This window comes from Budorcas taxicolor, chromosome 4, assembly GCF_023091745.1.
Source record: "Budorcas taxicolor isolate Tak-1 chromosome 4, Takin1.1, whole genome shotgun sequence".
NCBI classification, from domain to species: Eukaryota; Metazoa; Chordata; class Mammalia; order Artiodactyla; family Bovidae; genus Budorcas; species Budorcas taxicolor.
The window spans coordinates 64,731,978-64,759,208 of record NC_068913.1 but is presented as its reverse complement, the minus strand read 5'-3'; the positions used below and the strand labels follow the sequence as shown (position 1 = coordinate 64,759,208).

Sequence of the window (27,231 nt, the reverse complement as noted above, 5' to 3'; positions counted from 1 at the left end):
GGCTCTGGCTCCTCCCCTGGCTCTGGTTATGGGCATCAGAAAGATCTTAAAGCCACAATTCACCCAGCTATTCAGCTTCAGTAACATTTGTCTCCATGTGTTTCAGTTGAACAAAAGGCTTCATATCTAGCTTTAAAATGAACAGGTCCGGTGGCTTGATTGGGTGGTTATGGGCAATGCTCATATGTTCAGATGTTCCTTTTGTCAGGAACCAGCTGCTTTGCGAGTTGGTGGGTTCTCTTGACAACTTTGGGTTTCCCAGGGTGCAGAGTGGTAAAGAATGCACCTGTCAATGCAGGAGATGAGGGTTCAATCCCTGGGTCTAGAAGATTGCCTTGAGGAGGAAATAGCAACCTACCCCAGTATTCTTGCCTGAAAAATTCAATGGACAGAGAAGACTAGTGGGATACATATAGTCCATGGGGCCACAAAAAGTCATACATGACTGAGCATGCATGTTGATGGCTTTAGTGGACAGGCCTTGAACACCTGTTCTCAGGGGCATGAGTCGGTTTTTCACAAGAGCCCTCTTTTCTGAGTTTCCCCATTGGAAGTGCTGCTTTCCACACTGTCTATCTGTGGAAAGTGACCTCAGCTATCCTGGCAAGGCAGCTGGGGAGGGCAGTCCTGAGGAAGGAGGCTTGGCCGTAGCTGACGGTCCTCCTGTGCATGGCCCATGTGGCGCAGGGTCATTGGCCAGCCTGTTCTTCTGGCCATCTGTGACATCGCTTAAGAAAAGAGCAGTGACCTTGGCATCTTTCTGATAGGAGGCACCTCCTGGCTCTTGGGCCTATTTTTAGCCAAACTTGTTGTGGACATCCTAGCTCCTTCAGCAACACACAGGGTGGGACTGAAAACCTGTGTGGTGCCTCCTGCCTTGCCTTTGTCCTTTCTCGTCTTGGTGTCTGGCCGTTTGTGTGGTATGGCCAGTGGGTTGGAGCTGAGTTAGCACCCAGTGCTGCCAGCTGGATGAGTTCCTTCCTCTCTCTGGGCCGCATGTTTCTCACCTGCAGGGGCAGTGATCAGAGTCCATGCTCTGTGGGCTCGCTGAAGATAGAGTGAGGTCAGGAGTGCGAAGGGTCTGGCAGGAGCTGGCCACTTCTGGCTACTCTCCAGGTGGCAGCTCTCCATGTCATTTGCTCCTAAGCTCATCCTTGACCTCTCTGGCTTGACCTTCTCTTTGCCTCTTCTAGCTCCTCTGGAATTTGGTTCCCTGGCTGTTATTGGGGTGGTGCTGGTGAGTTCCTCAGACTCTTCATGGCTCAGAACCCTGTACTGCTGCTGCTCAGGCCAACCTGACTTCCAACATTTAGTTTGCTTTCTAGCATCTTTGGGTTTCTGGGTCCATGTCGATCTTTTGTACTCTACAGGTTTTTCTTTTTTTCACTTTGAAGCACTCTTGTCCTCTGATTGAAGACTGTGCTGTACAAGTTGGGGGTGGAGGTGGGGATGGTTGCTCAGTGGCTAGAAGGATATAATGTCAAGCTGAGTCAAGACTGTGACCCTGATTCGAAACTCTGCGTTGCTTTCCAGGCTGTGTGTTTGAGGGGGTGCAGTACCGAGAAGGGGAGGAATTTCAGCCAGAAGGAGACAAGTGTACCAAGTGTTCCTGTGTTGTAAGTACTGCCTTGGATGTTCTCAGGGTATTCCTTTTGGTTAATTGTGCCTTCAGCTCACCAACTCCAGCCCTAAGTCTCTTTATAGTCTTTTCTCTCCCTCCTGATGTGGAACCAAGGAAAAAGCTCAGCACTCTAAGGTGGGTATCTCAGCCTTGGCAATGTTAATATTCTGGGCTGGGTAGTTCACAGGTAGCAGCTGTCCTGTGCCTTGTAGGATGTTTAGCAGGATCCTTGGTCTCAACGCATTGGATTTTAGGAGCACTCACCCTCTCAGTTGTGACCAGCAACACTGCCACATGTGTCCTGGAGAACATAACCACTCCTGATTGAGAACCACTGGTCTAAAGAGTGAGGGAGAGGGGTTGATTTCCCTTCACCTGCCTTCTTTGGGCAGGCATGGATTCTCCATTCTTTGGGCCAGAGAAACTTCTTGTTTAGGCAGCTGTTGAGTTCTTTAGTGCGGTCAAATGGGAAGCAGATGGAGATAAATGTAGCTTGCTTTGGAAAGAAGTTGATTTGAGGATTGATCAATTATACTGAGGAGAATGGACAGGAGGAAATGACCCCTAAAACGTGGATTCAGGGCAGAGAAGGTATTAGTGAGGCAAAGCCGTAGACTTGCCTTTCTAAGCACTGTTGATTTGTAATTCACAGACTAAGGATATCTTCATAGTGCTTAGGAATGAAAAAGGAACTTGGCATATGTTATAGTTTTAAAGGGATTTTTTTATTAATGTATTTTAAATTTGGAGGAAAATCATTGGTGATGGTGGTGGTATTGATGATGATGGGGACTCTAGTCTTAACCAGCCGCTCCAAGTTATTTACAGTAGGGAGTTAGTACAACCATGTATTTTTTAAGCTTTTAATCTTTTGCAGTAAAGAACACACAGTAGTCATCTCAAAATATTAAAAAAACAATACATGGGGAACTTCGGCATCCTAACTTCACCAAAGCAGAATCATATGTGGGTCATCATAAATCATAGTATTTGTCATTTCTCCATGTCTTTTCCAAAATATTTCCTCCTTCCTAGAGCACACATACACATACAACTTAGGGAATCCAGATTAAAGTAAGCATGACCAAGGGTTATAGTTTTTGCAAGGGGAAGAAGGACAGAAAGGAGAGAGAAGGAAGGAGACACAGGATATTTATATCTATACCTATAGATAGATACAGATGTAGATAGAGATGTGAAATAAATATGTAATATAAGGTATATGTACATTATATACCATGTATGTGTAAATATAAATATCTGATATAGGGTATAGGAAATACCTTATAAGAATATATAAAAACACAAAAGTAGCTAATTAATGAAGATGAACATGATTTTGCATATTCAGACTCAACTTCCATGTTTTTCCTTTCTTGCTAATTATGACTAAATAGCTCTTTTTTTTCGTAATAATTTCTATTTGCCACTAAATACTGCCAATTTCACAATTTTATTTCTTCCACACTAGTAGCTGTCAAGTTTTCTGATAATTAAAAGAATTATTTTCATCTCATTCTTTTGGGTAGATTGAGGAAAAACAAGGCAAACTTCAGTAGAAAACTTTAAATCTTCACCTGAATGAATTATTGTTTCCATAAAGGTGGGCCAAGTTTAGGCAACTGAGCCTCCTTGGGGAAAAAATTTAGAAGATGGCAGGGAGGATGGGAGGCTCCCGCAGTTTCACCAATGACAGTCACATAAAGTTATCCGATGTTGGGAATGGAAATGAGTTTAGAGATTCTATGTAAAGGGTCATATACTCATGCACTCAAGGCCTTCAGACTTTGTGTGTTTATAAAGACACTGCATGATCAATGAAATACACCGGAGGGCCAAATTCAGGCCCCTGCAAGTACTGCTTTTATTTTCAGTTGAAGAAAGAAAAACCCAAAGAAGTAATTGCTTGCCCAGGCTTTCCTTCTCATGAGTTCCTCCAGATCTATATTCTATATCATTTTCTGTATCTCTATATATTCGAATCTCCTGTGTTTCTGTATTCCTAATCCTATATTCTTTCTAGTTCTCCATGTTACCACCCTTGGCACATAAGGGGCAGCTAATGGCTTTGGCTGTCCCTGGTGTCAGCTTGTCAGTTAATAAGGGAAGGAGAAGAAGAGATGGAGCTCTTGCTTGGGGACAGGACATTTATGAGTTTGCTTGGGTATAGGTAGAATCAAAAGAGCAGTTTTTCTTTTTGTGAATACAAAAGTTTGAGTCATAAGCTTTCTTTTTTGCGGCTTGTTATGAAAGTAATTTGGTTTTTAATATGCTTTTATTTTGCTATCTTTCAATGTAGTATGCTAAAAAAGAAAGAGAGAGAGAGAGGCAATGTCTTGGCAGCAGATGGCCCTGTCCTGAGACTGGCAACTGGACAGATGTTTGCTTTAGAAGGCAATATTGCAAATGTGCAGCCTGGCCCTGGCACCATGAGACTCAGAGTGTGAAGGTTCTGACAGTCCATGGACACCTTGCTGTGGACAGTGCGGGGAGTGAGGGGGTGAAATTGGACAAGGGTTTCGGACAGGACCTGTGCGAGGCTGGGTGGTCCACTGAGGCGGTTACAGGAAGGGTATCCCCTGGAAGCTGCAGATCCTCCAGTTTAAAAAGAAGACTGTGTATAATTACCCACTATGCTTTGGTAAAAAGGAAAATAATGGTACTATAAGTAGAGAGATGGAAACACATCGATGCATTTGGGTGTATATGTGGTGTTTGTGTGCATATATATTTACATGCATAAATGTCTGTATCTATGGGTGTATCACTCCAGACGTACATATCCACATCTATAGAAGCATGCTTATAAATATAAATACAGACCCACATTTACATGTCTAACTTTGGATTCCCCCAGAAACAGACCTTGCAGCAAAGGTTGGGGTGTAGGAGTCTCATGGGAGATGGAGGATACTGGCCGAGGAGAGCAGAGATGAGATCAGAAGAGGGAGGCAACTAGCTGAGGGTATGTAACCAAGTGTGGATCACTGTGCCTGACCAGAGTTCACCCCTGCCGGCAGACTTGGGAAGCCAAAGGAAGTCATGCCTCAGAATTTCCTGCCCGACAGTGAGAGAGATGAGTTATGGTTGCACCACCTCCCATCTGCTCCAGTGGGGGAGTTGATTGGGTACCCTTTTGAGCTGCCTCTCAGGTGGCAAAGTGCCCTCTAAGAGAAAGAATACAGGTGCAGGCAGCTGACGTCTGGCGTGTGCAGTCAGGTGTGCGGGCACAAAGAGGTGGGTGGGGCTGCAGCAGTTGGCTACAACATATATATGTGTATACACAGGTACATGTATGTATGCACACAAGCACAGACATTACTATTTTTGTATCTCTGAATATGATGCTGTGAAAGTGTTGCACTCAATATGCCAGCAAATTTGGAAAACTCAGCAGTGGCCACAGGACTGGAAAAGGTCAGTTTTCATTCCAATCCCAAAGAAAGGCAATGCCAAAGAATGCTCAAACTACCTCACAATTGCACTCATCTCACATGCTAGTAAAGTAATGCCCAAAATTCTCCAAGCCAGGCTTCAGCAATATGTGAACCGTGAACTCCCTGATGTTCAAGCTGGTTTTAGAAAAGGCAGAGGAACAAGAGATCAAATTGCCAACATCTGCTGGATCATGGAAAAGCAAGAGAGTTCCAGAAAAACATCTATTTCTGCTGTATTGACTATGCCAAAGCCTTTGACTCTGTGGATCACAAGAAACTGTGGAAAATTCTGAAAGAGATGGGAATACCAGACCACCTGACCTGCCTCTTGAGAAATCTGTATGCAGGTCAGGAAGCAACAGTTAGAACTGGACATGGAACAACAGACTGGTTCCAAATAGGAAAAGGAGTACAGCAAGGCTGTATATTGTCACCCTGCTTATTTAACTTATATGCAGAGTACATCATGAGAAACGCGGGGCTGGAAGAAGCACAAGCTGGAATCAAGATTGCTGGGAGAAATATCAATAACTTCAGATATGCAGATGACACCACCCTTATGGCAGAAAGTGAAGAGGAACTAAAAAGCCTCTTGATGAAAGGGAAAGAGGAGAGTGAAAAAGTTGGCCTAAAGCTCAACATTCAGAAAACGAAGATCATGGCATCCAGTCCCATCACTTCATGGGAAATAGATGGGGAAACAGTGGAAACAGTGTCAGACTTTATTTTTTGGGCTCCAAAATCACTGCAAATGGTGACTGCAGCCATGAAATTAAAAGAGGCTTACTCCTTGGAAGAAAAGTTATGACCAACCTAGATAGTATATTCAAAAGCAGAGACATTACTTTGCCAACTAAGGTCCGTCTAGTCAAGGCTATGGTTTTTCCTGTGGTCATGTATGGATGTGAGAGTTGGACTGTGAAGAAGGCTGAGTGCCGAAGAATTGATGCTTTTGAACTGTGGTGTTGGAGAAGACTCTTGAGAGTCCGTTGGACTGCAAGGAGATCCAACCAGTCCATTCTGAAGGAGATCAATCCTGGGATTTCTTTGGAAGGAATGATGCTAAAGCTGAAGCTCCAGTACTTTGGCCACCTCATGCGAAGAGTTGACTCATTGGAAATGACTCTGATGCTGGGAGGGATTGGGGGCAGGAGGAGAAGGGGATGACCAAGGATGAGATGGCTGGATGGCATCACGGACTCAATGGATGTGAGTCTGAGTAAACTCCGGGAGATGGTGATGGATAGGGAGGCCTGGTGTGCTGCGATTCATGGGGTCGCAAAGAGTCGCACATGACTGAGCGACTGAACTGAACTGAACTGAACTGAACTGATAGGTACATACGCATGCCATCTGTCCCTGGATTATGAGTTTTTTCCCTAAACCCATTACTTCCTTATGCCTCCCATTCTTTGCTCATGTCTCCACCCTTGTTTGGAATCCCTTTCTTATCCTTCTTCACCTGGTCAGTGCTTGGCCTTTCAAAGTTGGTTATCATCACCCACGGCAACTCCCTGACCACTCCATGCCTCTAGGCAGAAGCATAAAAAACTGTTTTCTTATTTGTATTCCTGAGGCTCAGGGCTCTCCCTGGCTGGCTTACTTGCCATATGATGTTCCTCCCTCCTTCCGTCATGTGCAGACACATGCATACACAACACACACGTGCACACACTTCCAGGTGAGGCCTGGCCCCATTGTAGCATGATTACCAGAGTATTTTCCTGTTCTGTGTTAGGCCATGTCCTCCGTAAGGGAGGGAGGCGTGTTTTCTGATGCTCGTCTTGCTAACTTCTGAGCTGAGCCATGTGGGTGCTCTGATGCTGGCTATGCTATCTTGTAATGGTGTACACTCAACCAGCAATCTCTTTCCTTCCAAACTGCGACAGTTCTGCCCTTTAAAGCTGGCCAGCTCCTTCTTGCCTGACAGAACGTGTGTGTGTGTGTGTGTGAGAGAGAGAGTCACTCAGTCATGTCTGACTCTTTGTGACCCCATCGACTGTAGCCCACCAGGCTGCTCCTCTGTCCATGGGATTCTCCAGGCAAGAATATTGGAGTAGGTTGGCATTGCCTTCTCCAGAGGATCTTCCCAGTCCGGGGATTGAACCTGAATCTCCTGCATTGCTGGCAGATTCTTTACTGTCTGAACCTCCTGAGAGAATAGCTATTGTTAGATAAATGTCCTACTCTCATTAGGTTACTGTTTGCCTTGGAGCACACCCCAGAATGTGTAAACATCTCTAGTGTATATTACCCATCTCTGATGGATGAATTGCCAGCTCTTCAAGTAAATATTATATACACCATGAAAATTGTATTTTACGTCCAGCCCCCTTTGTTACATTCTCCAAATTTGTGAAAATCTCTCTACCCATGTTTTTCGGTTGTGGTGACAGAAGCAGGCCACCAGAAAGACACTCCATCTGACTGAGATGGATTCCCTGGGTAATGGAACAAATGCCTTACACATGGTTTCTCATCCTTGCTTCAGGTCAGGACAGTATATACAGCATTCCAGACAGCTGAGAACATGCTAATGTTTGATGATATCTGGAGAGATTTCACAACCTCTCGCTCTTACCCATTTTAGAAGCAGAGTGTCTCCCATTTTTCGGAGTGAACAGCATTATGATTCATGTAGAAAATGCAGTGCTTCACTATCACTTGTGAAACTGTGTCATCCCCGTGTTCCCACTATACATAAATGACAGAGGCAAGAGTTACTTCTCTAGAGAGCTGGTACTTATCAGGGCAGTGGACATTTGAGTTCTTTGAGCTGTTCCTTAGTGTTGTCTGAGTCATAGCAGAGTGCATTCCTCATGGTGTGTGTTCAGTGAGAATGAGTCCTGTGTTCATTTTAAAAATGAAAGAAGATTCTTTCCTAAGACAGAAGCAAAGAGTAGTTTATAAAGTATATTGAACATTCATCTGAGCTTGGATATTTATGACCTGCCTAACTGAACAAGAGCTTCCATCCTGGCTTAGCAGTAAAGAATCCTCCTGCAATGCAGGAGATGTGGGTTCGATACCTGGGCTGGGAAGATCCCCTGGAGGAGGAAATGGCAACCCACTCCAATATTCTTGCCTAGGAAATCCCATGGACACAGGAGCCTGGTGGGTTACAGTCCATGGGGTCGCAAAGAGTTGGACACAACTTAGCGACTAAGCAACAACAACAGGCTGAACAGCAAACAGTTCACTGTGCCTTTTTTCAGTCAAATGCTCAGGCTGGTGGCAGTTGGTACAGGTATTTCTAGAAAACCTGATGTCTTCAGGCGTGTAAGGCTAAAGGCCAGGGTGCCAACGAGAGGTGTTTGTATTCTGTTTTACCAAACTATTTTAAGAACCCTATGGGCTCTATGTTCTTGGAAATCGCTTACTGAAGTAGGACGCTCTAAAAAAAGTGGCAAGTCCTCAGTCTGCAAAACCAGTCAGATTAACAGGCCAAGATCAATTACTTTTGCTGACAAAGGTGTATTAAGTTCTGAGGATTTTTACTAATAAACATGGCTTGTTAATGGTCTGTCTGTGATGAAGGAGCTGAACTTTATTAGCTCTTAGAAGCCCCAGAGTCCATAAACACCTTTGCTCTCACTTGCACTTTAGATACTGCAAAGTGCTGTCTCCGAGGGAAATTGAAACTCCCAGCAAGGTTATTTGGAGAGAACAAAGGAAATGGAGCTCTTCGTGGTTCCCATTCCTCTGAGACCAGATTCCTTAAGATGCTCTGCACAGCCTGGCATGGTCCAACCTCTGCCAGGCTCTCTGGCCTCATCATTGACCCTTCCTCGTTCTCTCTGCTCTGACATCTGGGCAGATCCTCCAGATCCTAGCTACACAAAGTGCACACCCGACCAGCCGTATTGACCTCACCTGAGAGCTTGCTGGAAACGCAGAAGTGAGCTTCATGGCTTGTCCTAAAGAGTTCATGAGCCTGGTTGAGTTATCTGTGTTACTAATACTTTCAGTAAGTTCCTGAAAGCAACAAGAGGCTCATTTTTTTTTTTTTATGTTAAAAAGATTGAAATAACTGTTGTATATTTTAAATCCTATTTCAGCCCTGTCTCATGTATTTTCAGGCCAACACTTGAATTTTAATCCCTACACATGTCTTATTTTTTTGTGGTTTCTAAGGTTCCTTATGTTTATTTCTTTATATACTTTATAGTTGAAGCTTCTTGTAAAATTATTTTTCTACATTGGGAACCACCATCTGAAAAATGAGCCTAATGGGGTAAAGAGTTAGAAAGGAAATTTCTTGTGTGACATTTGAGCATTTATAGGAAAACACATAGTTTGAAAGAGATGAGCAAATGGTTTATTTATAGAGGAATTACTGATACTAATAGCTGCTTTTGCCAGATATAGTGCTATAATGTCCATTTTCAAGATAGTCCTATATATCTAGGGGGCATTAGCACCATTTTTTTGGTGAAGAAGTTGAGTTTGAGAAGTTTAATTGCTTGCCTAGGGTCAAAAAGTTAATAAGAATTGAAATCCTGAACTATGTGATTTTAGTCACATGTTATTTCTACCCCATCTACCAACCTCCCCCCAAACCCCCGCCAAACCCATGTCATTTTGAGATACCCAGTGTATGGTTTTTTTGTAGACATTTGAAAGTGGGACATGCCATCTGAATCTATGGAATGAAGAGCAACCAGATATTTTGAGGGAGAAATAATTCAGCCTTGGGTGTTCAGCCTAAGTATGTCACAGTGATGGCACAGTGAATGATGAACATGTATCTGCTACCCTCACATCAGTTGGAGAATGGAGACAGTGTGATCTATAGTGTATCTGTTTGCCAAGAAATTATGAATACACAAAGAGAATGTGATTGTTGCTGGGATAGAGCCATGCGCAGTGCTTCTGCTTCCAAAGATGATAGAAATAAATGTTTATCTGGTGGGTCTTATCTGTTCCTTGTAATAGTCACTGACAGAGTTTAATCATCAATTTTGGATAGCCTTCTTATCCATGTAAGAAGCAGATGCATTTGGAAATTTAAGTGACTTTCAGAATGGGTATTGATAGTTGGGAGAAAAACGTGTAGCTCAGATGGCAAAGAATCTGCCTGCAATCCAGGAGACCCAGGTTCTATCCCTGAGTTGGGAAAATCCTCTAGAGAAGGGACTGGCAACCCCCTCCAGTATTCTTGCCTGGAGAACTCCATGGAGAGAGGAGCCTGGAGGTTATAGTCCACAGGGTTGCAAAGAGTTGGACATGACAGCAATTAACACTTTCACTTTTTCTCTTTCCTTGGTGGCTCAGATGGCCAGGTGGTACTTGTGGTAAAGAACCCACCTGCCAGTGCAAGAGATGCAGATTCAATCCCTGGGTCAGAAAGATGCCCTGGAGGAGAGCTTGACAACTCCCTCCGGTATTCTTGCCTGGAGAGTCTTATGTACAGAAAAGCCTGGAGGGCTACAGTCCATAGGGTTGTAAAGAGTCAGACATGGCTGAAGCGACTTAGCAGCAGCAGCAGCAGCAGCATGCATGCAGAAAAACAAGCTCCGCTGATTAAATCTCATCCCATTATATCTTTGTAAAGATCGTTCCTTGTAATTTTTTCCTCTTTCTTTTATTCTTTCAAGATGTGTCGCATTATGAACGCCTTTCATGTCTGAAAAATCCCAGGAAAAATACTGATTTTACTAAAGAGTAAAGAACTTTCCAACTATTCCTTCATTTTTTCTTGTATCTTTTCATCCATCTCTTGTCTCTATAGCCAGCCAGTCATTTACTAATTTAACAAAGATTGAGTGCCTGCTTTGTGTTAGATCCTGTATTAGGTATTGAGCGTTCAGAGATGAAGAGGATTTCACTTTTTCTTTCCAGGTAACTCGATCTATTGACTTGGGCATACTTACTAAACTCAAATCAAGCCATACTGTAACATTTCTTTCCAGGTAACTCGATCTATTGACTTGGGCATATTTACTAAACTCAAATCAAGCCATACTGTAACATTTTTTTGTGTGTGCCATGTAAAAGATAATAATATCATATATGATAATATATGCCAAGTATAAAATATTTATAAAAGTCCAGATATATTGAAGAGTAGAAGTAATTGTAAAACTCAATAAAACCAGTTAACATGATTTGACATGTTTCCTTCCAAGATTTTTTCTCTATATTTTCATATAGTTATATAACTAGATCACATTCTATATTTTGCATCCTGGTTATTTTCGTTTAGCTTTATATTATGAACATATCTTTATTTCACTAAAAAGTCATTTAAAATAATTTTCATAGCTGCATAATATTTTGTCAGTATGTGCTCAGTCACTCAGTCATGTCTGACTCTTTGTGACCCCATGGACTGTAGACTGCCAGGCTCCTCTGTCCATGGGATTTTCCAGGCAAGAATACTGGAGTAAGTCGCCATTTCCTTCTCCAGTGGATCTTCCTGACCCATGGACTGAACTCGAATCTCCTACATTAGTGGCAGATTCTTTACCACTGAGCCATCTGGGAGCCCTCCTTTAGGTTACTCGCGTTCAATGCTGTTACCAGAGCAGCTATATTCTCTTTTGCATCTCCTTGCTTCTGTCATTGTTCCTTGCTGTTGAACTTTAAAAACAACATCTACTAATTGAGAAGGATTCATTTCAAACTCACCATCTAATTTTTGTGATTTCTTCATCTCTAGAGTGCTTTGCCTGAAGAAGTTCGTATTTACCATCCTTACATTCTCAGGGGCCCCAGGGTCTATATTTGTGTAGCTCCTATAAACTTGATAAATCCTTTGTAGAAACTCTGATGGCTCCTCAGTTGGCTTTTGTTTTATCTCCCAAGTTTTGTTTAAGCTCTTTTGTCTAGGTACCCCCTTGGGTCTTCTCTCAGACCTCCACACCATAAGGTGGTGGTCCTCTGACTCCTTTTTCTTCTGATGCAATAGCATAAGTGTTTCTACACATGGTATCTCATCTCTTTTTCCTGTTCCTTTGCAAAACACTTCTAACTGTGAGATGGCAGAATAGTTGAGTGAGCCATTTAGGGGCCATTGCTCTTCTGATCCTAACGTGTTGGGTCTACACACTATTGCAATAGCATAGTCATAGGCTCACGATTATATTTTTCCCATTTATCCAATATATGCCCAAAAGGGCTCTCATTTGAGACAGATGGAGTAGTTCCCATTTATAGATGGAATACTTCCCATTTTTAAAAGTATGACCATACCACAACACAAAAGATGTATACAAATTCCAATATAAAAAATTCCACAAAAAACCTGCAACATTGATACACCAACAGATGGGTTCCCAACTCCCAAACTTACACTACAAACCAGAGAACTAATTCCAACTAGGATAAGCTTATCCCCACATGAACTAGTTCCCCAGTGAACCAGTTCCAGCTCAAGTACAGTCCAACAATTCCCTTCCCTAACAGGGTCCCCCAATAGAACTAGCTTATTCCCTAAAGGAAAAAGCACAAATTGAGGGGGAAATGTGTTCCCAGTGTGCACACTGGAGTGACTTGCCCTACAAAATTGAATCCACTGACGGGTAGTTTGTCAGTATACTATGGTTTATTTAATCATTTTTTTCTGGAATTAAAAATTAACATTGTTTTCAGTTTTCACTATTATGAATAATGTAACAGACATCTTTGAAAACTAATTTTTCCTTAAGCTAACCTCATAGAAGTTTAATTAGTGGATCAAGAATACATTTTAAGATGTGTATGTGAGTGCTGTTAAAATACCTCGTATAAATGATGTCCTAATTTCCACTCCTGTCAACAGTACCTGGGTGTATATTTTCCTTACCAAAGCTATTTTTCCATCTGAGCATCTTGATTTCATTAACATTTGACTTCTGGAACGGAGCATCTTTCATATGTTTATTGGACGATTGCATTTTTTTCTGTAAATTGTGTGTTTTTCTCATTTTTCTGTTGAGTGGTTAAAGTTCTACCGAAGTTTATGTGTGTATGAAGGATGGTAATCTTCTGCTGTTTATATTAAGATGTGTTTTTAAAAACACTGAAAAAATGCTGGATGTGTAGTTTGATCTTAGTGTATATATTGCATGTTGGATAATGTTAGATTTTGCTGAAATCCCGTGTCTTCTTCCAGTCTTTTCCCCTCAAATCTTGATCCAAATATATTAACCAAGAAAAAAGTGAGTCAGTGTTGTCAGGTCCCCTATTTAATTTTCCAAGACTTTTCTTTGCTTAAGCTTCTCTTTTCCCTTCTCTGACTTCATTGTGAGAGTGACTTGGACCTGCCCCCACACTCAAGGGAAGTTATTCTTTGAGTTTCTACAGTGCCTCTTCCCTTGCCTGTGGCTCAAGGCTTCCCATCTCTCTGTCTTCTCAAGCTTCTCTTTCTCTCTTGGCTCAGTGAGAAGGGTCCCTCCTGCTTTCCAGATCTGATCTTCCCCTGGGGCTCCGGCTCCCATCTCATCTGGCTCCATCCCATCTTTCCTGCTTCTCCTCCTCTGTGTTCAGCTTCTTGTGGCCAGGCACTGTGTACCTCCCATCTTAGAGTACAATGTCTCGCACATAGGAAACGGTAAATACTTGACTACATGACTAGTCTTTCACTCTCTGATTTGAATATCCATGTTCTTAAAAATGAGTTATATGATCGAGAACTTTCTACCTTCTTACCTGGGTCTCCATTTCTATTTTGAAGGCAGTACATTCAATATTCACATTTTTAATTGGTTCACAGTGCTTTTCAGGTCTACTATATCCTTTTATATCACTGTATATTCATTCTATTAATTTCTGAGAGTTTGGCATTGAAACTCCAACTGAAAATTTTAATTTATCTACTTAAAAATAATTGTAATATATAGTAGAACTATATGTAGCCTTGTTCTATATTTTCCCAGTCTCCTGTAAGTGTTATCATACATAGCATGTATGAACATATATACATTCATAATTTAAAAAATTAAAAAGAGAGAGGAAAAAAATGTTACATGTATTCCCGGACCCATTATAATATATTTACATTTTTTTCTTTCAATGATCATGGTAACCTGAAGGATATATAATAAGTCTGGAGAGGAAGGGACTCCACCCTAAAGCATTTAAAGAAACTGGTGAGGAGACTTCAGAGTACTGTGTGAAGTGGCTGGGGTTGGGGGTGGGGTGAGCTCTGACTGCTCAGGGCCTCAGGGAATGATGGCAAGTTTGAGCATCCATCTTCCCATGGGGTGGGAGGAAGAGAAAGGAGACATTCATTAATGAAACTAAAAGAAATATTCTATTTTGCCAGTAAAGTAGAATAAAATGTTAGTGTCACAGTACCTTAGAATATTTCCAGAACTTTTTTGGGTCATTTTCTTCATTATTTCTTCTTGATCTTTAAAAAAATTGCTGTCTGTGGGTCTCCGACTCTCTTTGTCCCTTTCCTTGTTTCTGCTTCATAGCTCTCCCCTCATCCTCATCTCCCTTCATTCTTCCATCCCTCCTCCCATCCCTCATGCTTCTGTTTTCCCTGTCATTTCCTGATCCTCCTTAAGCTGACCCTTTTCCTTTCTCATCAGTATCTCAGCACGGCAGCCTGTTTTATTTAATAAAGTAGCAAAATTCATTTTCATTGCTAGCTTGGCCTCTCCTCAAATAATCATCACAGAGTTCTGTACTGCTAGATATTCATAAATATCTTTTGAATGAATTGGTTACACGTTTTGGCACCTTTTAAATGTCGTTTGAATGTTCAATTTGGAGGGTGGCAGTGCTTTTGTGGTCCTGTGAATGGCTTCAATTACCACCATTCCCTTAAAGTGGAATTTTAAATGGTACCACTTGTTCAGTGTAAGCAGCGCTGTATTTATATCCCAGGCCGCACGATTCTCCTGAAGAAGGGAGAATCAGTTCAGAGAATACTGGACCACAAATACAAAGGGGAGGATGGGGGTGCACACATCAGACATTGTCTTCTAAAGCCCACCTCTGAGCCTACACTGAGTTACAGCTGTGAATCATCCCTTCTAAGCCCACCTAAGTTCTCTAGCTGTGGTTTAGAAGAGCCAGCTGGAAATGTCTATTGAGTGGACTTCACACTTTGGAAAGGGGATAGGCTTCCAGGAGTAGAGTAAACCTTTACCATGAAATGTACAAAACAACCTGACCTTATATCCAGTGTCAGACACGTCTGTTACATAATTCCTTGTGCTTATTTTTTGCTCTAGTGCCTTTCTTCTGTTCTCCATGGTACACATAGCAGAATGAGATAATATGACTGTGGTTAACAATATGATGTTCCACATGTTCTGTGTGAGGACTTTGGAAAGCTTCTGAATATTGCTAGAGTTAAACAAAAGAAAAAAACTTCTATATTCACAGTGAATAAAAAGAAAAGCCCGTAGTTTGTCAGTGACATTCTCTTTAGTGGGGAGAAAAAGTACCAGTTTAATTTTGGGTTAGCTTAAATTTATAATATAGTCAAACATCAATAAAAGCCGTTGCTTATTATGAAGGACAAGTCAGCAGAGCTTCTTTCATAGCTCAGTTGGTAAAGAGTCTGCCTGTGGTACAGGAAACCAGGGTTCGATTCCTGGGTTGGGAAGATCCCCTGGAGAAGGAAATAGCAACCCACTCCAGTATCCTTGCCTGGAGAATCCCATGGACAGAGGATCCTGGCAGGCTACAGGCCTTAGGATCACAAGAGTCGATACAACTTCGTGACTAAACGTCACCATCATAAAGGAATATCCTGGGCTCATAGTTTAAGCACTGAAATTCAATAATAGAAGTAACATTTTAATTCAAAATGAGTATGAAAAATTACCCTCACCATGTCATTAGTACTGATCCATATCTTAATTTTTTAATGCCTTGATTTGACAAAATAAATATTTCACATACTTTCAGATTTTTGTTCTGGAGCTGTTTGATGCTACAGCACTTTTTTCTCACTGATCTGACTTGAGGAATGTGATTGGTAGATGACAGGAGTGACTGGTCTTGACATTGGTGGGAAATATGTTTCTTTTCAGTTTCAAGTTCAGGAAGAGGAGAGGGAGGGGACTCTCGAGAACTTTTGGTTTTGTTATTAGGTTTTCAGCATCCATAATATTCATAAACAATGGACACAGCTGTCTTTAATAATCCAGCCTGCTAAGTGAAAGAACAGAACACACGCCAGAAAAACATCAGGCTGGAAGAGGGTTTTTTCCAACACAAAAATGTTCATATATTGAAGCAAGGTTTCCCGTATAATCACACTGGATGCTGACCCTAAACTTCTATCATGAAGTAAAATCATTTGACCAACCACTAGGAAAAGTGTAATGAAGTTTTTGGTATTTTTAGAAGTTTTGCTTTTGCTACTATATCATTCTGAGTAGTCTTAAACCTGCAGATGTGTGTCCCTTAGAGGGAATTTTTGTGGGCAGAAGGCGTCTGGTCTGAGTGTGAAGAGACATGGGGTCCTGCTCTGCTCCTGTCACCGGCCTGTTGTGTGGCCTGGAATTTTCCCATTAACCTCTTTGAGACTCAGTTTCCCCATAAGTAAAAGGAAGAAGCCTTCCCAGGTCTGTAATTCCCTGATTACCCACCTCAGAAAAGGCTTTTATTTTCCCAGGCAGAAAATTATTGGACAGACTCAAAATACCAGTTAATAAAAATTATTTTTCTCTAATATAGTAATGGATCATCATCACATTTTAAAATTTGCCTTTTAAAAAAATTAAATTTGAATTAATACACAGTGGGATTTGCTCTTTGGCATACATACGTATGACTTTTGACAAATGCACACTCATGCACATTTGCGAATCATTCATATTATAAATTATGTTAAAAATGCAAAAACGTCTTTACCTGTTATTCTAGCTATGCCACCACATGTATGCTCAGTCATGTCTGACTCTGTGACCCCATGGACTGTAGCCCAGCAGGCATCTCTGTCCGTGGGATTTCCCAGGCAAGAATACAGGAGTGGGTTGCCATTTCCTACTCCAGGGGATCTTCTGGCCCAGGGACGAACTCTCATCTCATGTGTATCCTGCTTTGGCAGGTGTATTCTTTACCACTGTACCACCTGGGAAGCCCCAAAAAGAAAAAAAAAATGAAAAAAGACAAGCTAATTCTGACTCTGATCATAATGCTTCTCTGAAATATTAAGACATTTCTGATGCTTCCAAAATGTCTAGAATGAGGAGCAAGAGACTCGTCCATTTTGGATCACATGAAGTTCTTCACTCCTAGAATGGACTTGCAGGTTTTGTTTGTAGAGCAGTAGTCAGAGACAGAGGAAGCTCTTCTTTTTCATCCCAAGGCAAGGGTATCGCAGTAAGATTGGCTGGCAGTGAGAGCCAGGAGAACTCTGGCTATAGGGTTCCTCACTTATATTGCTGGATGGGTCGGGCTTAGTGTGTCTGCAATTACTATACAATCTTAGATTCAAAGCTCAAAGATGGAAAGGCATTCCAGTAGGCTGACGTGCCTCCACAGTAGTGGAAAACCAGGCAGTAGGAGATTGATGGTTTTCTGGAAGAATTTTGAGGTTCTCTAAGGAAAGCGTGTCCCTTGGCCTTCTCGGCAGCGTTTGTTCCCCGAGGCCTGTGCAGATGTGAGGGTTTGCTTCTTCCTCCGTGTTAACCCTGCTGCTTCCCCATTCCAGGTGTCGTCCAAATGTTGGTACAGAAGAGGCCTGAGTTTGCCGTGGGGTGGGGTGGCCATGACGAGAGTGTTCACAGAGTTAGGGGCCGACCTGTGGATTCTGTGTATTACACCTGGGCCCTGGCCAGTGGGCCCTGCTGGAAGGACATGGTTTTTGGAATCCATGGGGAAAGGATTTAATTTAGTTCTGCTCCTCCCACAGTGAATGCATTAGAACTCACTTTCTTCATTCATAAAATGAGGACCTACTTCTTGGCGAAAAGTGCTTGGAACCTTATGTTTTCTTCCTCCATCTCTGATATGGTTGCTGTAGAAAACAAGACCTACAAAGCTGTTCCATGCATGAAGAGTTTAATGCAAAACAAAAAGGATACAGTTTCCTATAGAAATGAAATAGAAGATTTCAGAGAAACTTTCAAACTTTGGAATCGAAACTCCTCAGCCCCCATTTTTTGTTTTTAGGTTAAAGAAGTTCCAGGTTTTGAGAATTTCTTTGGCTGATATGTACAAAGTGCCTACTCTAGTAACTAGCACTTAGTAGATGCCTCTCTTTCCTGCAGGGCTGAATACTTTTCAGTAATAGCCCTTTCAATGGTAACTTGTTTTCATTTAGGATATACATTTACATATCGAACGTAAACAATTTAAACTGGAGTTTGCTGGATTGTTTTTCTGAGGAGAAACCTAACAGGTAGCTCCCTGGTGTCTGATTATTGCCATTCACTCACTAGTGATTCATTCACTTCAAATCCCAGAGCCTTTCTTTTTGTCCATTGGGAGACAGTATTTTGCAGTCATTCTTTTTCATCACTTAAGGAGCTGCTAACCTTTATGTGTTGCTTCTTTGTAAGGGAAAGTCTAAGCACTGTTATAATAACACTAACTCTACTCTGTCCAAGGGAAATATAATTGGAGTCACATATGCAATATAACAAAAAATAAAAAATGCATAGATTTTCATCTTCTACTAGTCACATTAAAAGAAGTAAAAGCAGGTAAAGTGAATTCTAATACTATATTTTGTTGTTAGTCTCTCAGCTGTGTCCAACTCTTTGTGACCCCATGGAGTGCAGCACGCCATGCTTCCCTGTCCTTCACTATCTCCCAGAGTTTGCTCAGGCTTATGTCCATTGAGTCGATGATGCCACCCAACCATTTAATGCTCTGTTGCCTGCTTCTCCTCCTGCCTGCAGTCTTTCCCAGCATCAGGGTCTTTTCCAATGAGTCGGCTCTTTGCAAGAGATAGCCAATGTATTGGAGCTTCAGCTTCAGCATCAGTCCTTCCAATGAATATTCAGGAGTGATTTCCTTTAGGATTTACTGGCTTGATCTCCTTGCTGTCCAAGGGACTCTCAAGAGTCTATATTTAATCCATTGTATAAAAAATATTAACATTTCAACATATAAGCATTATAAAAATATTAATGGGACATGTTACATCTTTTTTATTTTCTTATACTAAGCCTTCAACTTCTGATGTGTGTTTCATACTTATAGCACCCTTGTTTCTGATTAACCACATTTCAGTTACTCAATATCCCATGTGTCCCATGTCCCATTTTGGACATCGTAGGTCTAGTAAATGCTACATGGTCTGGAGGGAGCAGGTCCCATATTCACACTCACAAGACCTTCCCTCCTGTTGACATTCTATGTGTGGCCTGCCTGGTTGATTGTTGTGCCAAGAAAGAAGGATGAAAGTGAAAACATTAATTACCAGTCAGAGGAATCTTTCTAAGAGCTTGCCTTGGTGTGCTCTGAATCCTCCAATGGCATCTCTTCTTTTTGAAGTGAAAATGACAGCTCTCTCCCAACCTTGTCTTCCAAGACTTTCCCTCACACCAATCTTTCCAGACACATTGGACTCCTTGCATTTCCTTGAATGCGCCAGGCACATGTTCACTTCAGGACTTTTGTATTTGTACAATGCTTTGCCTGGAATATTCTTCCCCAGGTGCCTACATTTGGCTCTTTCAGCTCCTTCAAGGTTTTGCCCAAATGTCACCTATTAGTGAGATCTTTCATAACCAATCAATGTTATCTAAAATGGGGACACTCTTTTGCTACCAGCTTCCTTTTCCACCTGACACTCCTTCTCAAACCAACCCCCTTTAAAATTTTTTTCTTTTGTGTTACCATCTGATATACTTGGTTTTTTTTTTTTTTCCCCTCTTTCTCTTTTCTACCTTCCCTCTACCCTCATAAAATATAAGCTTCATTAGGGCAGGAACTGTATTTTGTTCACTGGTCTATCTCCACCACCTAAAACGGAGCTTAGTACATTGTAGGCTTTATTTTCTTGGGCTCCAAAATCACTGCAGATGGTGACTGCAGCCACGAAATTAAAAGACACTTACTCCTTGGAGGAAAAGCTATGACCAACCTAGACAGCATATTAAAAAAGAGACATTACTTTACCAACAAAAGTCCGTCTAGACAAAGCTATGGTTTTTCCAGTAGTCATGTGTGGATGTGAGAGCTGGACCATAAAGAAAGCTGAACACTGAAGAACTGATACTTTTGAACTGTGGTGTTGGAGGAGACTGTTGAGAGTTCTTTGGACTGCAAGGAGGTCAAACCAATCAATCCTAAAGGAAATCAGTCCTGAATATTCTTTGGAAGGACTGATGCTGAAGCTGAAACTCCAATACTTTGGCCACCTGATGCAAAGAACTGACTCCTTGGAAAAGACCCTGATGGTGGGAAAGATTGAAGGCTGGAGGAGAAGGGGACGACAGAGGATGAGATGGTTGGATGGCATCACCGACTCAATGGACATGAGTTTGAGTAAGCTCCAGAAGTTGGTGATGGACAGGGAAGCCTGGTGTGCTTCAGTCCATGGGGTCAAAAAGAGCTGGACATGACTAAACAACTGAACTGAACTGAACTAAACATAGTAGGCACTCAACAAATGTTTGCTGAATGGATGAACGAGTGAATAATATGAAGTATGTGATATTTCTAAGAAGTCAGAATTCTAACTGTTGGTTAACGTTTGTGAAAGTGCTGACTACTACCCTGTCCAAGATTAATGGAATATTCTTGCTTATTTGGGAAACATGATCAAATCATTTATGTATTAGCTTTCTTCTGGTTTAGGAGACCCAGTAATGAGCCCCTGTGCTATTGTCTAGGTCAGCTAAACCCCGGTGGGAGTCTGGCCAGTGCTCTCAAGCACAAGCATTGATCACTTTTCAGTGGTGACTTGTGGGAAGATTCAGATCCACTAGTTGTTGAATGCTTTTCCTTCTTTGGAAGTAGATATTTAGGAATTCTCAAAATTTGGGAACTCTCAACTTGAATATTTAATGGGGGCAGGTTGGATTACCTCATCTATGTTTACAAACCCACAAAGCCTTCCAGCAGACCTCTCCCACTCAGTTTTAGCAGAGTCCTTGTGAACATCATGAACATGTGCACAGGGTCAAAGTGGAATGGTAAGAGAGATTGTTGTTCTTGGCCAAGTCCACGTGGGGAGCAGCGCTAACCATGGGCTTGTGCAGCCAAATGGTGTGATGTGATCCTCTAGCTGCTGAGGGCCTGGCAGACACTGGAGTCTGGTGCAGTGGCTTCCCAGCTCTTCAGAGGAAAGGCCAGTCTAATTTAGAAGCCAAACAACTTTCTTTTGTCTTACTTGTTTTCTCTCCAAGAAGGCAAAGTTTTGAAGGCCTCAGCAGGAGGGAAGTCTCTGGTGTCAGAAGGGCTCTCTCAGCATTTTGAGACTTGTAATGTGGAGGTTAGCAAGGAGCTCTCAACATCTCTTTCCCCTCTGTCTGCCTGCTCACAGGCCCTGAACATAGCATTGGCAATGATTGTAAATATATTTCACACTGTCATTCTTTCTAGCAATAGAGTGACCTCTCACCATTGTCTTACATGTTCCCAGAGAGAAAATAAAATCTTTATCAGCAGCTTAAGAGTCAAACACCTTCCCTGATGGCTCAGACAGTAAAGAATCTTCCTGCAATGCAGGAGACCAGGGTTCGATCCCTGAGTGGGAAAGATCCTCTGGAGAAGGGAATGGCTAATCACTAAGTCTCTAGTTTCTCTTTTTGACCTCGAGTTACCTGCCTGGGTTAACAGTGGGTTTCATGTACTCTCATCTTCTGGTGAATGAGAACTTAGAATTCTAAGTCAGGAAGGTCTTGTGGTTAAAGTTTGATAAGATAGTTTTGGATTAAAACCAACAACCTAAAACTTTAACAAGGTATGTCTTCTCCTCATAAAAGAGAATCAAATATAGGAAGATTTGTTCTTGAGCCTCATTTTTTTTATGTAATAATTTTTGTACTTCTAAATTTTCATTAATGTGAAAAAGACTTTACTGTGCTTACTGGGTTTATACCATTCCAGCATTTGGAAAAGGTGTAGTTTGACAAGAACTTCTGAGAACCTTCAGAGAGAGGATTTTGTTTGCCTGAAATCAGTTTCCCCTTTCTTTCAAAGAGCCTTTCCTTCTGGGACCTTCATTCCAGACTTTGTAATTGAGATGAGAAGATGATATTCAGTCTGCGGACTGCTTAGTTCCTGACCTGTCCACAATCCTCATTGAACAAAGCCAAATGTGTTTTAAAGGCTGGTGTTGAACTACACATAAACCTGGGACTCTGGGGTGATGAAAAAATATGACTGGTACAGGGGAAGGAGGCCACAGAGAACCCATTTTATCCTCCGGCCTTTTTTTTTTTTCCAGTTTTCCTCTATTTCCTTCTTCCAAATATCATTTTGGTTTTTCCCACTTCCTCAGAACTTCAAAGGTAACCATTGTTGGAAATGAGGTGGCATATGTGTGCTCAGTTGCTCAGCTGTGTGCGAGTGTTTGTGATCCCATGGACTGTAGTCCACCAGGCTCCTCTGTCCATGGGATTTTTCAGGCAAGAATACTGGAGTGGGTTGACATTTCTTTCTCCAGGGGATCTTCCTGACCCAGGAATCGAACCCATGTCTCCTGTGTCTGCTACATTGCAGGCAGATTCTTAACCCACTGAGCCATCAAATTCTCTAGTGGAGGGTTTCCTATACAGAGCTTTACAGTCAGGGTCTGTAGGAGTTTTGTATATGTCTGTCACTAATTGGTTAATCACTGTGTTCATTTTTCTGATCTACTAAACGACCCATTTGTAATCCTTTTCTGTAACAAAACTGCACGTCTTATAACACTCACATGTTAAGCACCCAGGTGGGAGAAATGAAGATATAAAGGAAATTTGAGGACAGTTTGATCAAACTGTATTTGAAAGGAAACTCTGTGACTCAAATATCCCCAGTCCCTAGGGCCCTTGTGACTCTGGTACATTTCATTGCAAGTGCAGGGCGTGAAACCATCCATTCATTCATGTGTTAACGATTTTTACTGCATAACCATTAGAACTCTGATTCTGGTTGGGAGTACAACAATGAACTAGAAAGATAAAATTCCCACCCTCATAAAGCTTGCATTTCAGTGGGGGAGGTAGGTGACAACCAGGAGAAATAAGTGAAAGATGTATGATAGCAGGTGACAAGTGCTAAGGATGAAAAACCAAATCAGAGAAGGGGAAAAAAGTGTTGGGGATGGTGTGGACAATGATTTTAAATAATGGGATAAGGAGAGGGCTCACCACTGTCTCACTGCTAGTGGTGCTAGTGGCTTAGAAGAAAAGAATCTGCCTGCCAACGCAGGAGACACAAGAGATGCAGGTTTGATCCTGGGTTGGGAAGATCCCGCAGAGAAGGAAATGGCAGTTCACTCCAGTATTCTTGCCTGGAAAATGCCATAGACAGAGGAGCCTGGCAGGCTACAGTCATGGGGCTGCAAAGAGCTGGACATGACTGAACGGCTGAGGACACACACATTGCCTCACTAAAGCACTGGACCTCAGACTACCATGCTTGAAATTAATGGATACTCATATCTACTAAATGAAAAGAACTAATAGTTAAGAAATCCCCAGAGATTTGTATAGACCAACTAATGAATTTTGGTGCATGTAAATATATGAATATCACATTGCTTATCTGTTTTTGAACTGAGAGCTGACCCTTCGTTCAGTTCAATCGCTCAGTCGTGTCCAACTCTTGGCGACCCCATGGACTGCAGCACGCCAGGCCTCCCTGTCCATCACCAACTCCCGGAGTTTACTCAAACTCATGTCCATTGAGTTGGTGATGCCATCCAACCATTTCATCCTCTGTCGTCCCCTTCTCCTGCCTTCAATCTTTCTCAGCATCAGGGTCTTTTGAGTGATGGTCATTTTAGGGACTGCTGTTCTGTGATCTTTTTGAGAAATTATGGATGCAAATGAATTTTGGATGAACAGAATTTTGGTATTCCCTCTTTCCACGTTTGCACAAAAAATAGAGGAATAGCACCACCGTTCTAAAGAAACAAACCTGCCATATTAAGTAACAGTTGAAACATCACCTGTGTAGTACTCTACCCCAAATGTTTAACCTGAGTCTTACCGTGATGAAGTATTGGAGAAATTCATATTTAGTTTTGGTCTAGATTCTTAAAAATGTCAGTGTTGCAAAGGAAAAAAGAAGTTTGGACAACTGCTTTAGATTAAAGTAGATGAGAGAGACATGACAACTAAATGTAATACATGATCATGGCTGGATTCTGGATTAAAAAAATACTATCAAAGACTTTATTAGAGAAACTGGGGAGATTTGAAGATAGACTGTATATTAGACATGCATGTTTTTGTGTTAGTTGCTCAGTTGTGTCTGACTCTGCAACCCCATGGTCTGTAGCCTGGCAGGCTCCACTGTGCATGGAATTCTCCAGGCAAGAATATTGGAGTGGTAGCCATTCCCTTCTCCAGGGGATCTTCCTGACCCTGGGATTGAACCTGGGTCTCTGCATTGCAGGCAAATTCTTCACCCTCTGAGTCACCAAGGAAGTCCATATTAGATGGTTGCTGGTACTATTGCAAAAATATTAAATTCCCTGAGTGTGACAGTTAACTTATGATTGTAGTAGATTTTTCTCATTGTTTCTTCTTTGACTTACTGGTTTTTAGAAGTGTGTTGTTTAATTTCCATGAATCCTTGAATTTTCAAAATTTTCTTCTGTGTTGTTTCTAGTTTTATTCCACTGTGATTAGAGATCGTATTTTTATGATTTCAATCTTTTAAAATCTGTTGAGACTTGATGTGTGAAATAACATGCTCTATTCTGAAAAATGTTCCATGTGCATTTGAGAAATGTATGTATCTTGCTTTTTTGGCGTGGATGGATATTCTGTATATGTCTGTTGGGTACAGTTGACTTACAGTGTCAAGTTCTTATTGATATTCTGCTTAGTTGTTCTATCTATTATTGAAAGTGGAGTAATGATGTTTCCAACTATTGTTGTTGAATTATCTGTTTCTTTCTTCAGTTCTTTTAGTTTTTGCTTCATGTATTTTGGGCTTCTTGTTAAGTACATGTATTTATAATCAAAACTCAGAGATTTGTGTAATGAATTAGACAGAAAAGCATCATGCAACTATGTACTGTCTACAAGAGACAAATTTTAGATTCAAAGACACAAGTGAAAAGGATAGAAAAAGTTGTACTGTGCAAATATTAATAGAAAGTAAAAGAGAGCTGCAGGGACTATGCTAATATCAGACAAAAATGACTTTAAGATAAAAATTGTCACTAGAAATAAAGAAGGACATTTTATAATAAGAGGGTCAATCCATCAGGAAACCATGTTGTCTTTTGAATGAACATATTTGTAATAGCTGAGTTAAAGTCTGTCTAGTAAGTGCAACCTCCAGACTTCAGCAAGGACAATTTCTATTACTTGCTTTATGTGTGCACGTGTGTATAGGCAATGCTTTCTTTGAATATCTTACTTATTGTTATTGTTGACAACTGGCCATTTAAAATCATGTAGTTGAACAACTCTGGAAATCAGATTCCCTTCTTCCCCAGTGTTTGTTGTTGCTGTTTGTTTTTGTGGTTATTGTTGCTTTTTGTTTGTTTGGCACTATTGTACTAATTCTGTGGAGTCTGTATTCTTCATCATGTGTGGCCCCTGAATCTCTAGTAATCAGCTAATGATTGGGTAGAGCTTTGGCTATAAGTTTTGCACCAATATGTCTTCCAGCCTCTGCCAAGGGACTCTGTGTGGGTGCTGGGGAATACTTTCAACACTCTAGCAGGAAGTTTACATCATTGCCCTGTACTCCACTTCCTGATGGAGCAAAGCCTCCTGAAAGATGTGGACTTTCTCAGGTGTTTCCTGGGGAGGTATAACCAGTTCAGTTCAGTTCAGTCCTCAGTCATGTCTGACTCTTTGGGACCCCATGGACTGAAGCACACCAGGCTTCTCTGTTCATCGCCAACTCCCTGCTCAAATTCACATCCATCAAGTCAGTGATGCCATCCAACCGTCTCATCCTCTGTCGTCCCCTTCTTCTGCTGACTTCAATCTTTCCCAGCATCAAGGTCTTTAAAAAATTTTAATAAAGTCCAATTTATCAATTTTTTCTGAAAAGTTTTGCTTTTGATATTAAAAAATACTTATTTGTTTAATTGGAGGATAATTGCTTTACAATGTTTTGTTGGTTTCTGCCCTACAACAATTCAAATAAATCATAACTATATGTATGTCCCCTCCCTCCTGAACTTCCCTCCCATCCATCTCACCCTTCTCCCCTAGGTCATCACAGAATGCCAGGCTGGGTTTCCTTCAGCTTTTCCTTTTAATATTTTTTGTCAGTATCTTGTCAATCCCAGTTAGTAATGCTGCTTTGGGCAGTTACTATTGATATATTAAACAATTACTACTGATCATTTTGAACAAATGCCTTGGGGGTAGAATAGAATGAGCTCTGAGCTGAAGACAAACTCTGAGAGTGGAAAGCTTTTTAATTTTTGGGATGAAATGTTTGGGGAATGCCGAACCCATTCTTCTTGTTGTAGTGGCTGCTAGGCAACCGCTGCTGTGAAGCTATTAATTTTCAAGGCTACTCTAGAGCTAGTTAGAGAGGGACAAGATAAGTGTAAGTTAAAATGCCATAAAGTTTGCTGTTCTTATTGTGATTCAGTTATTGTTCACTAATAGATACTCCTTAGATTGTTATAAACCTTTAATCTGCAGAGCTCTGAAAATGTTGACTTTTATAATTTTTGTTGTTGCTTTTATTACTTTGTGGAAGAACAGACTTTCTTAAGTCCTCACTCTGGCATTCTGGAATTTGTAAGCTTTCCAGAATCATTCTATGTTACTTTTGCATTTTATTTTATCAACTTATTTTATTTAAGTACTAGGAAAGACCTTGAGGTTAAATCTTTCATTGTATCTTCAAGTTTTTACATAAGATAATGTTTTTAGAAATATGGTTGCGAGATCAAGATATATTAATATTCTTCTATTTTCATTATGCTTTACCAGCTGGTGTTTCACAAAAATTCTCTCAGTGCACACTTTGGCCATTAGTATATATAAAGTTATATTTTCCTGCATGTTTAGTGACTCAGGATATTAATATGTTATTTTTCTATTATGAAGTTAGAAAATACAAATTTCTAATTCTTCTTTTTTTAAAAAATTACACTAACAACTAGGTTAGTGCCAAAAATAATCTAAGTAAATA

General features: G+C 41.2%; 1 protein-coding gene across 1 annotated transcript in view; it reads left to right on the top strand.

Moving 5' to 3' along the window:
* Positions 1-27,231, top strand: part of BMPER (BMP binding endothelial regulator) — a 252,338-nt gene that overhangs the window by 68,995 nt on the left and 156,112 nt on the right. The window contains exon 6 of the mRNA XM_052638900.1: positions 1,534-1,616. Coding sequence (XP_052494860.1) covers positions 1,534-1,616 — 83 coding nt within the window. The remainder of the gene's footprint in view (positions 1-1,533; positions 1,617-27,231) is intronic.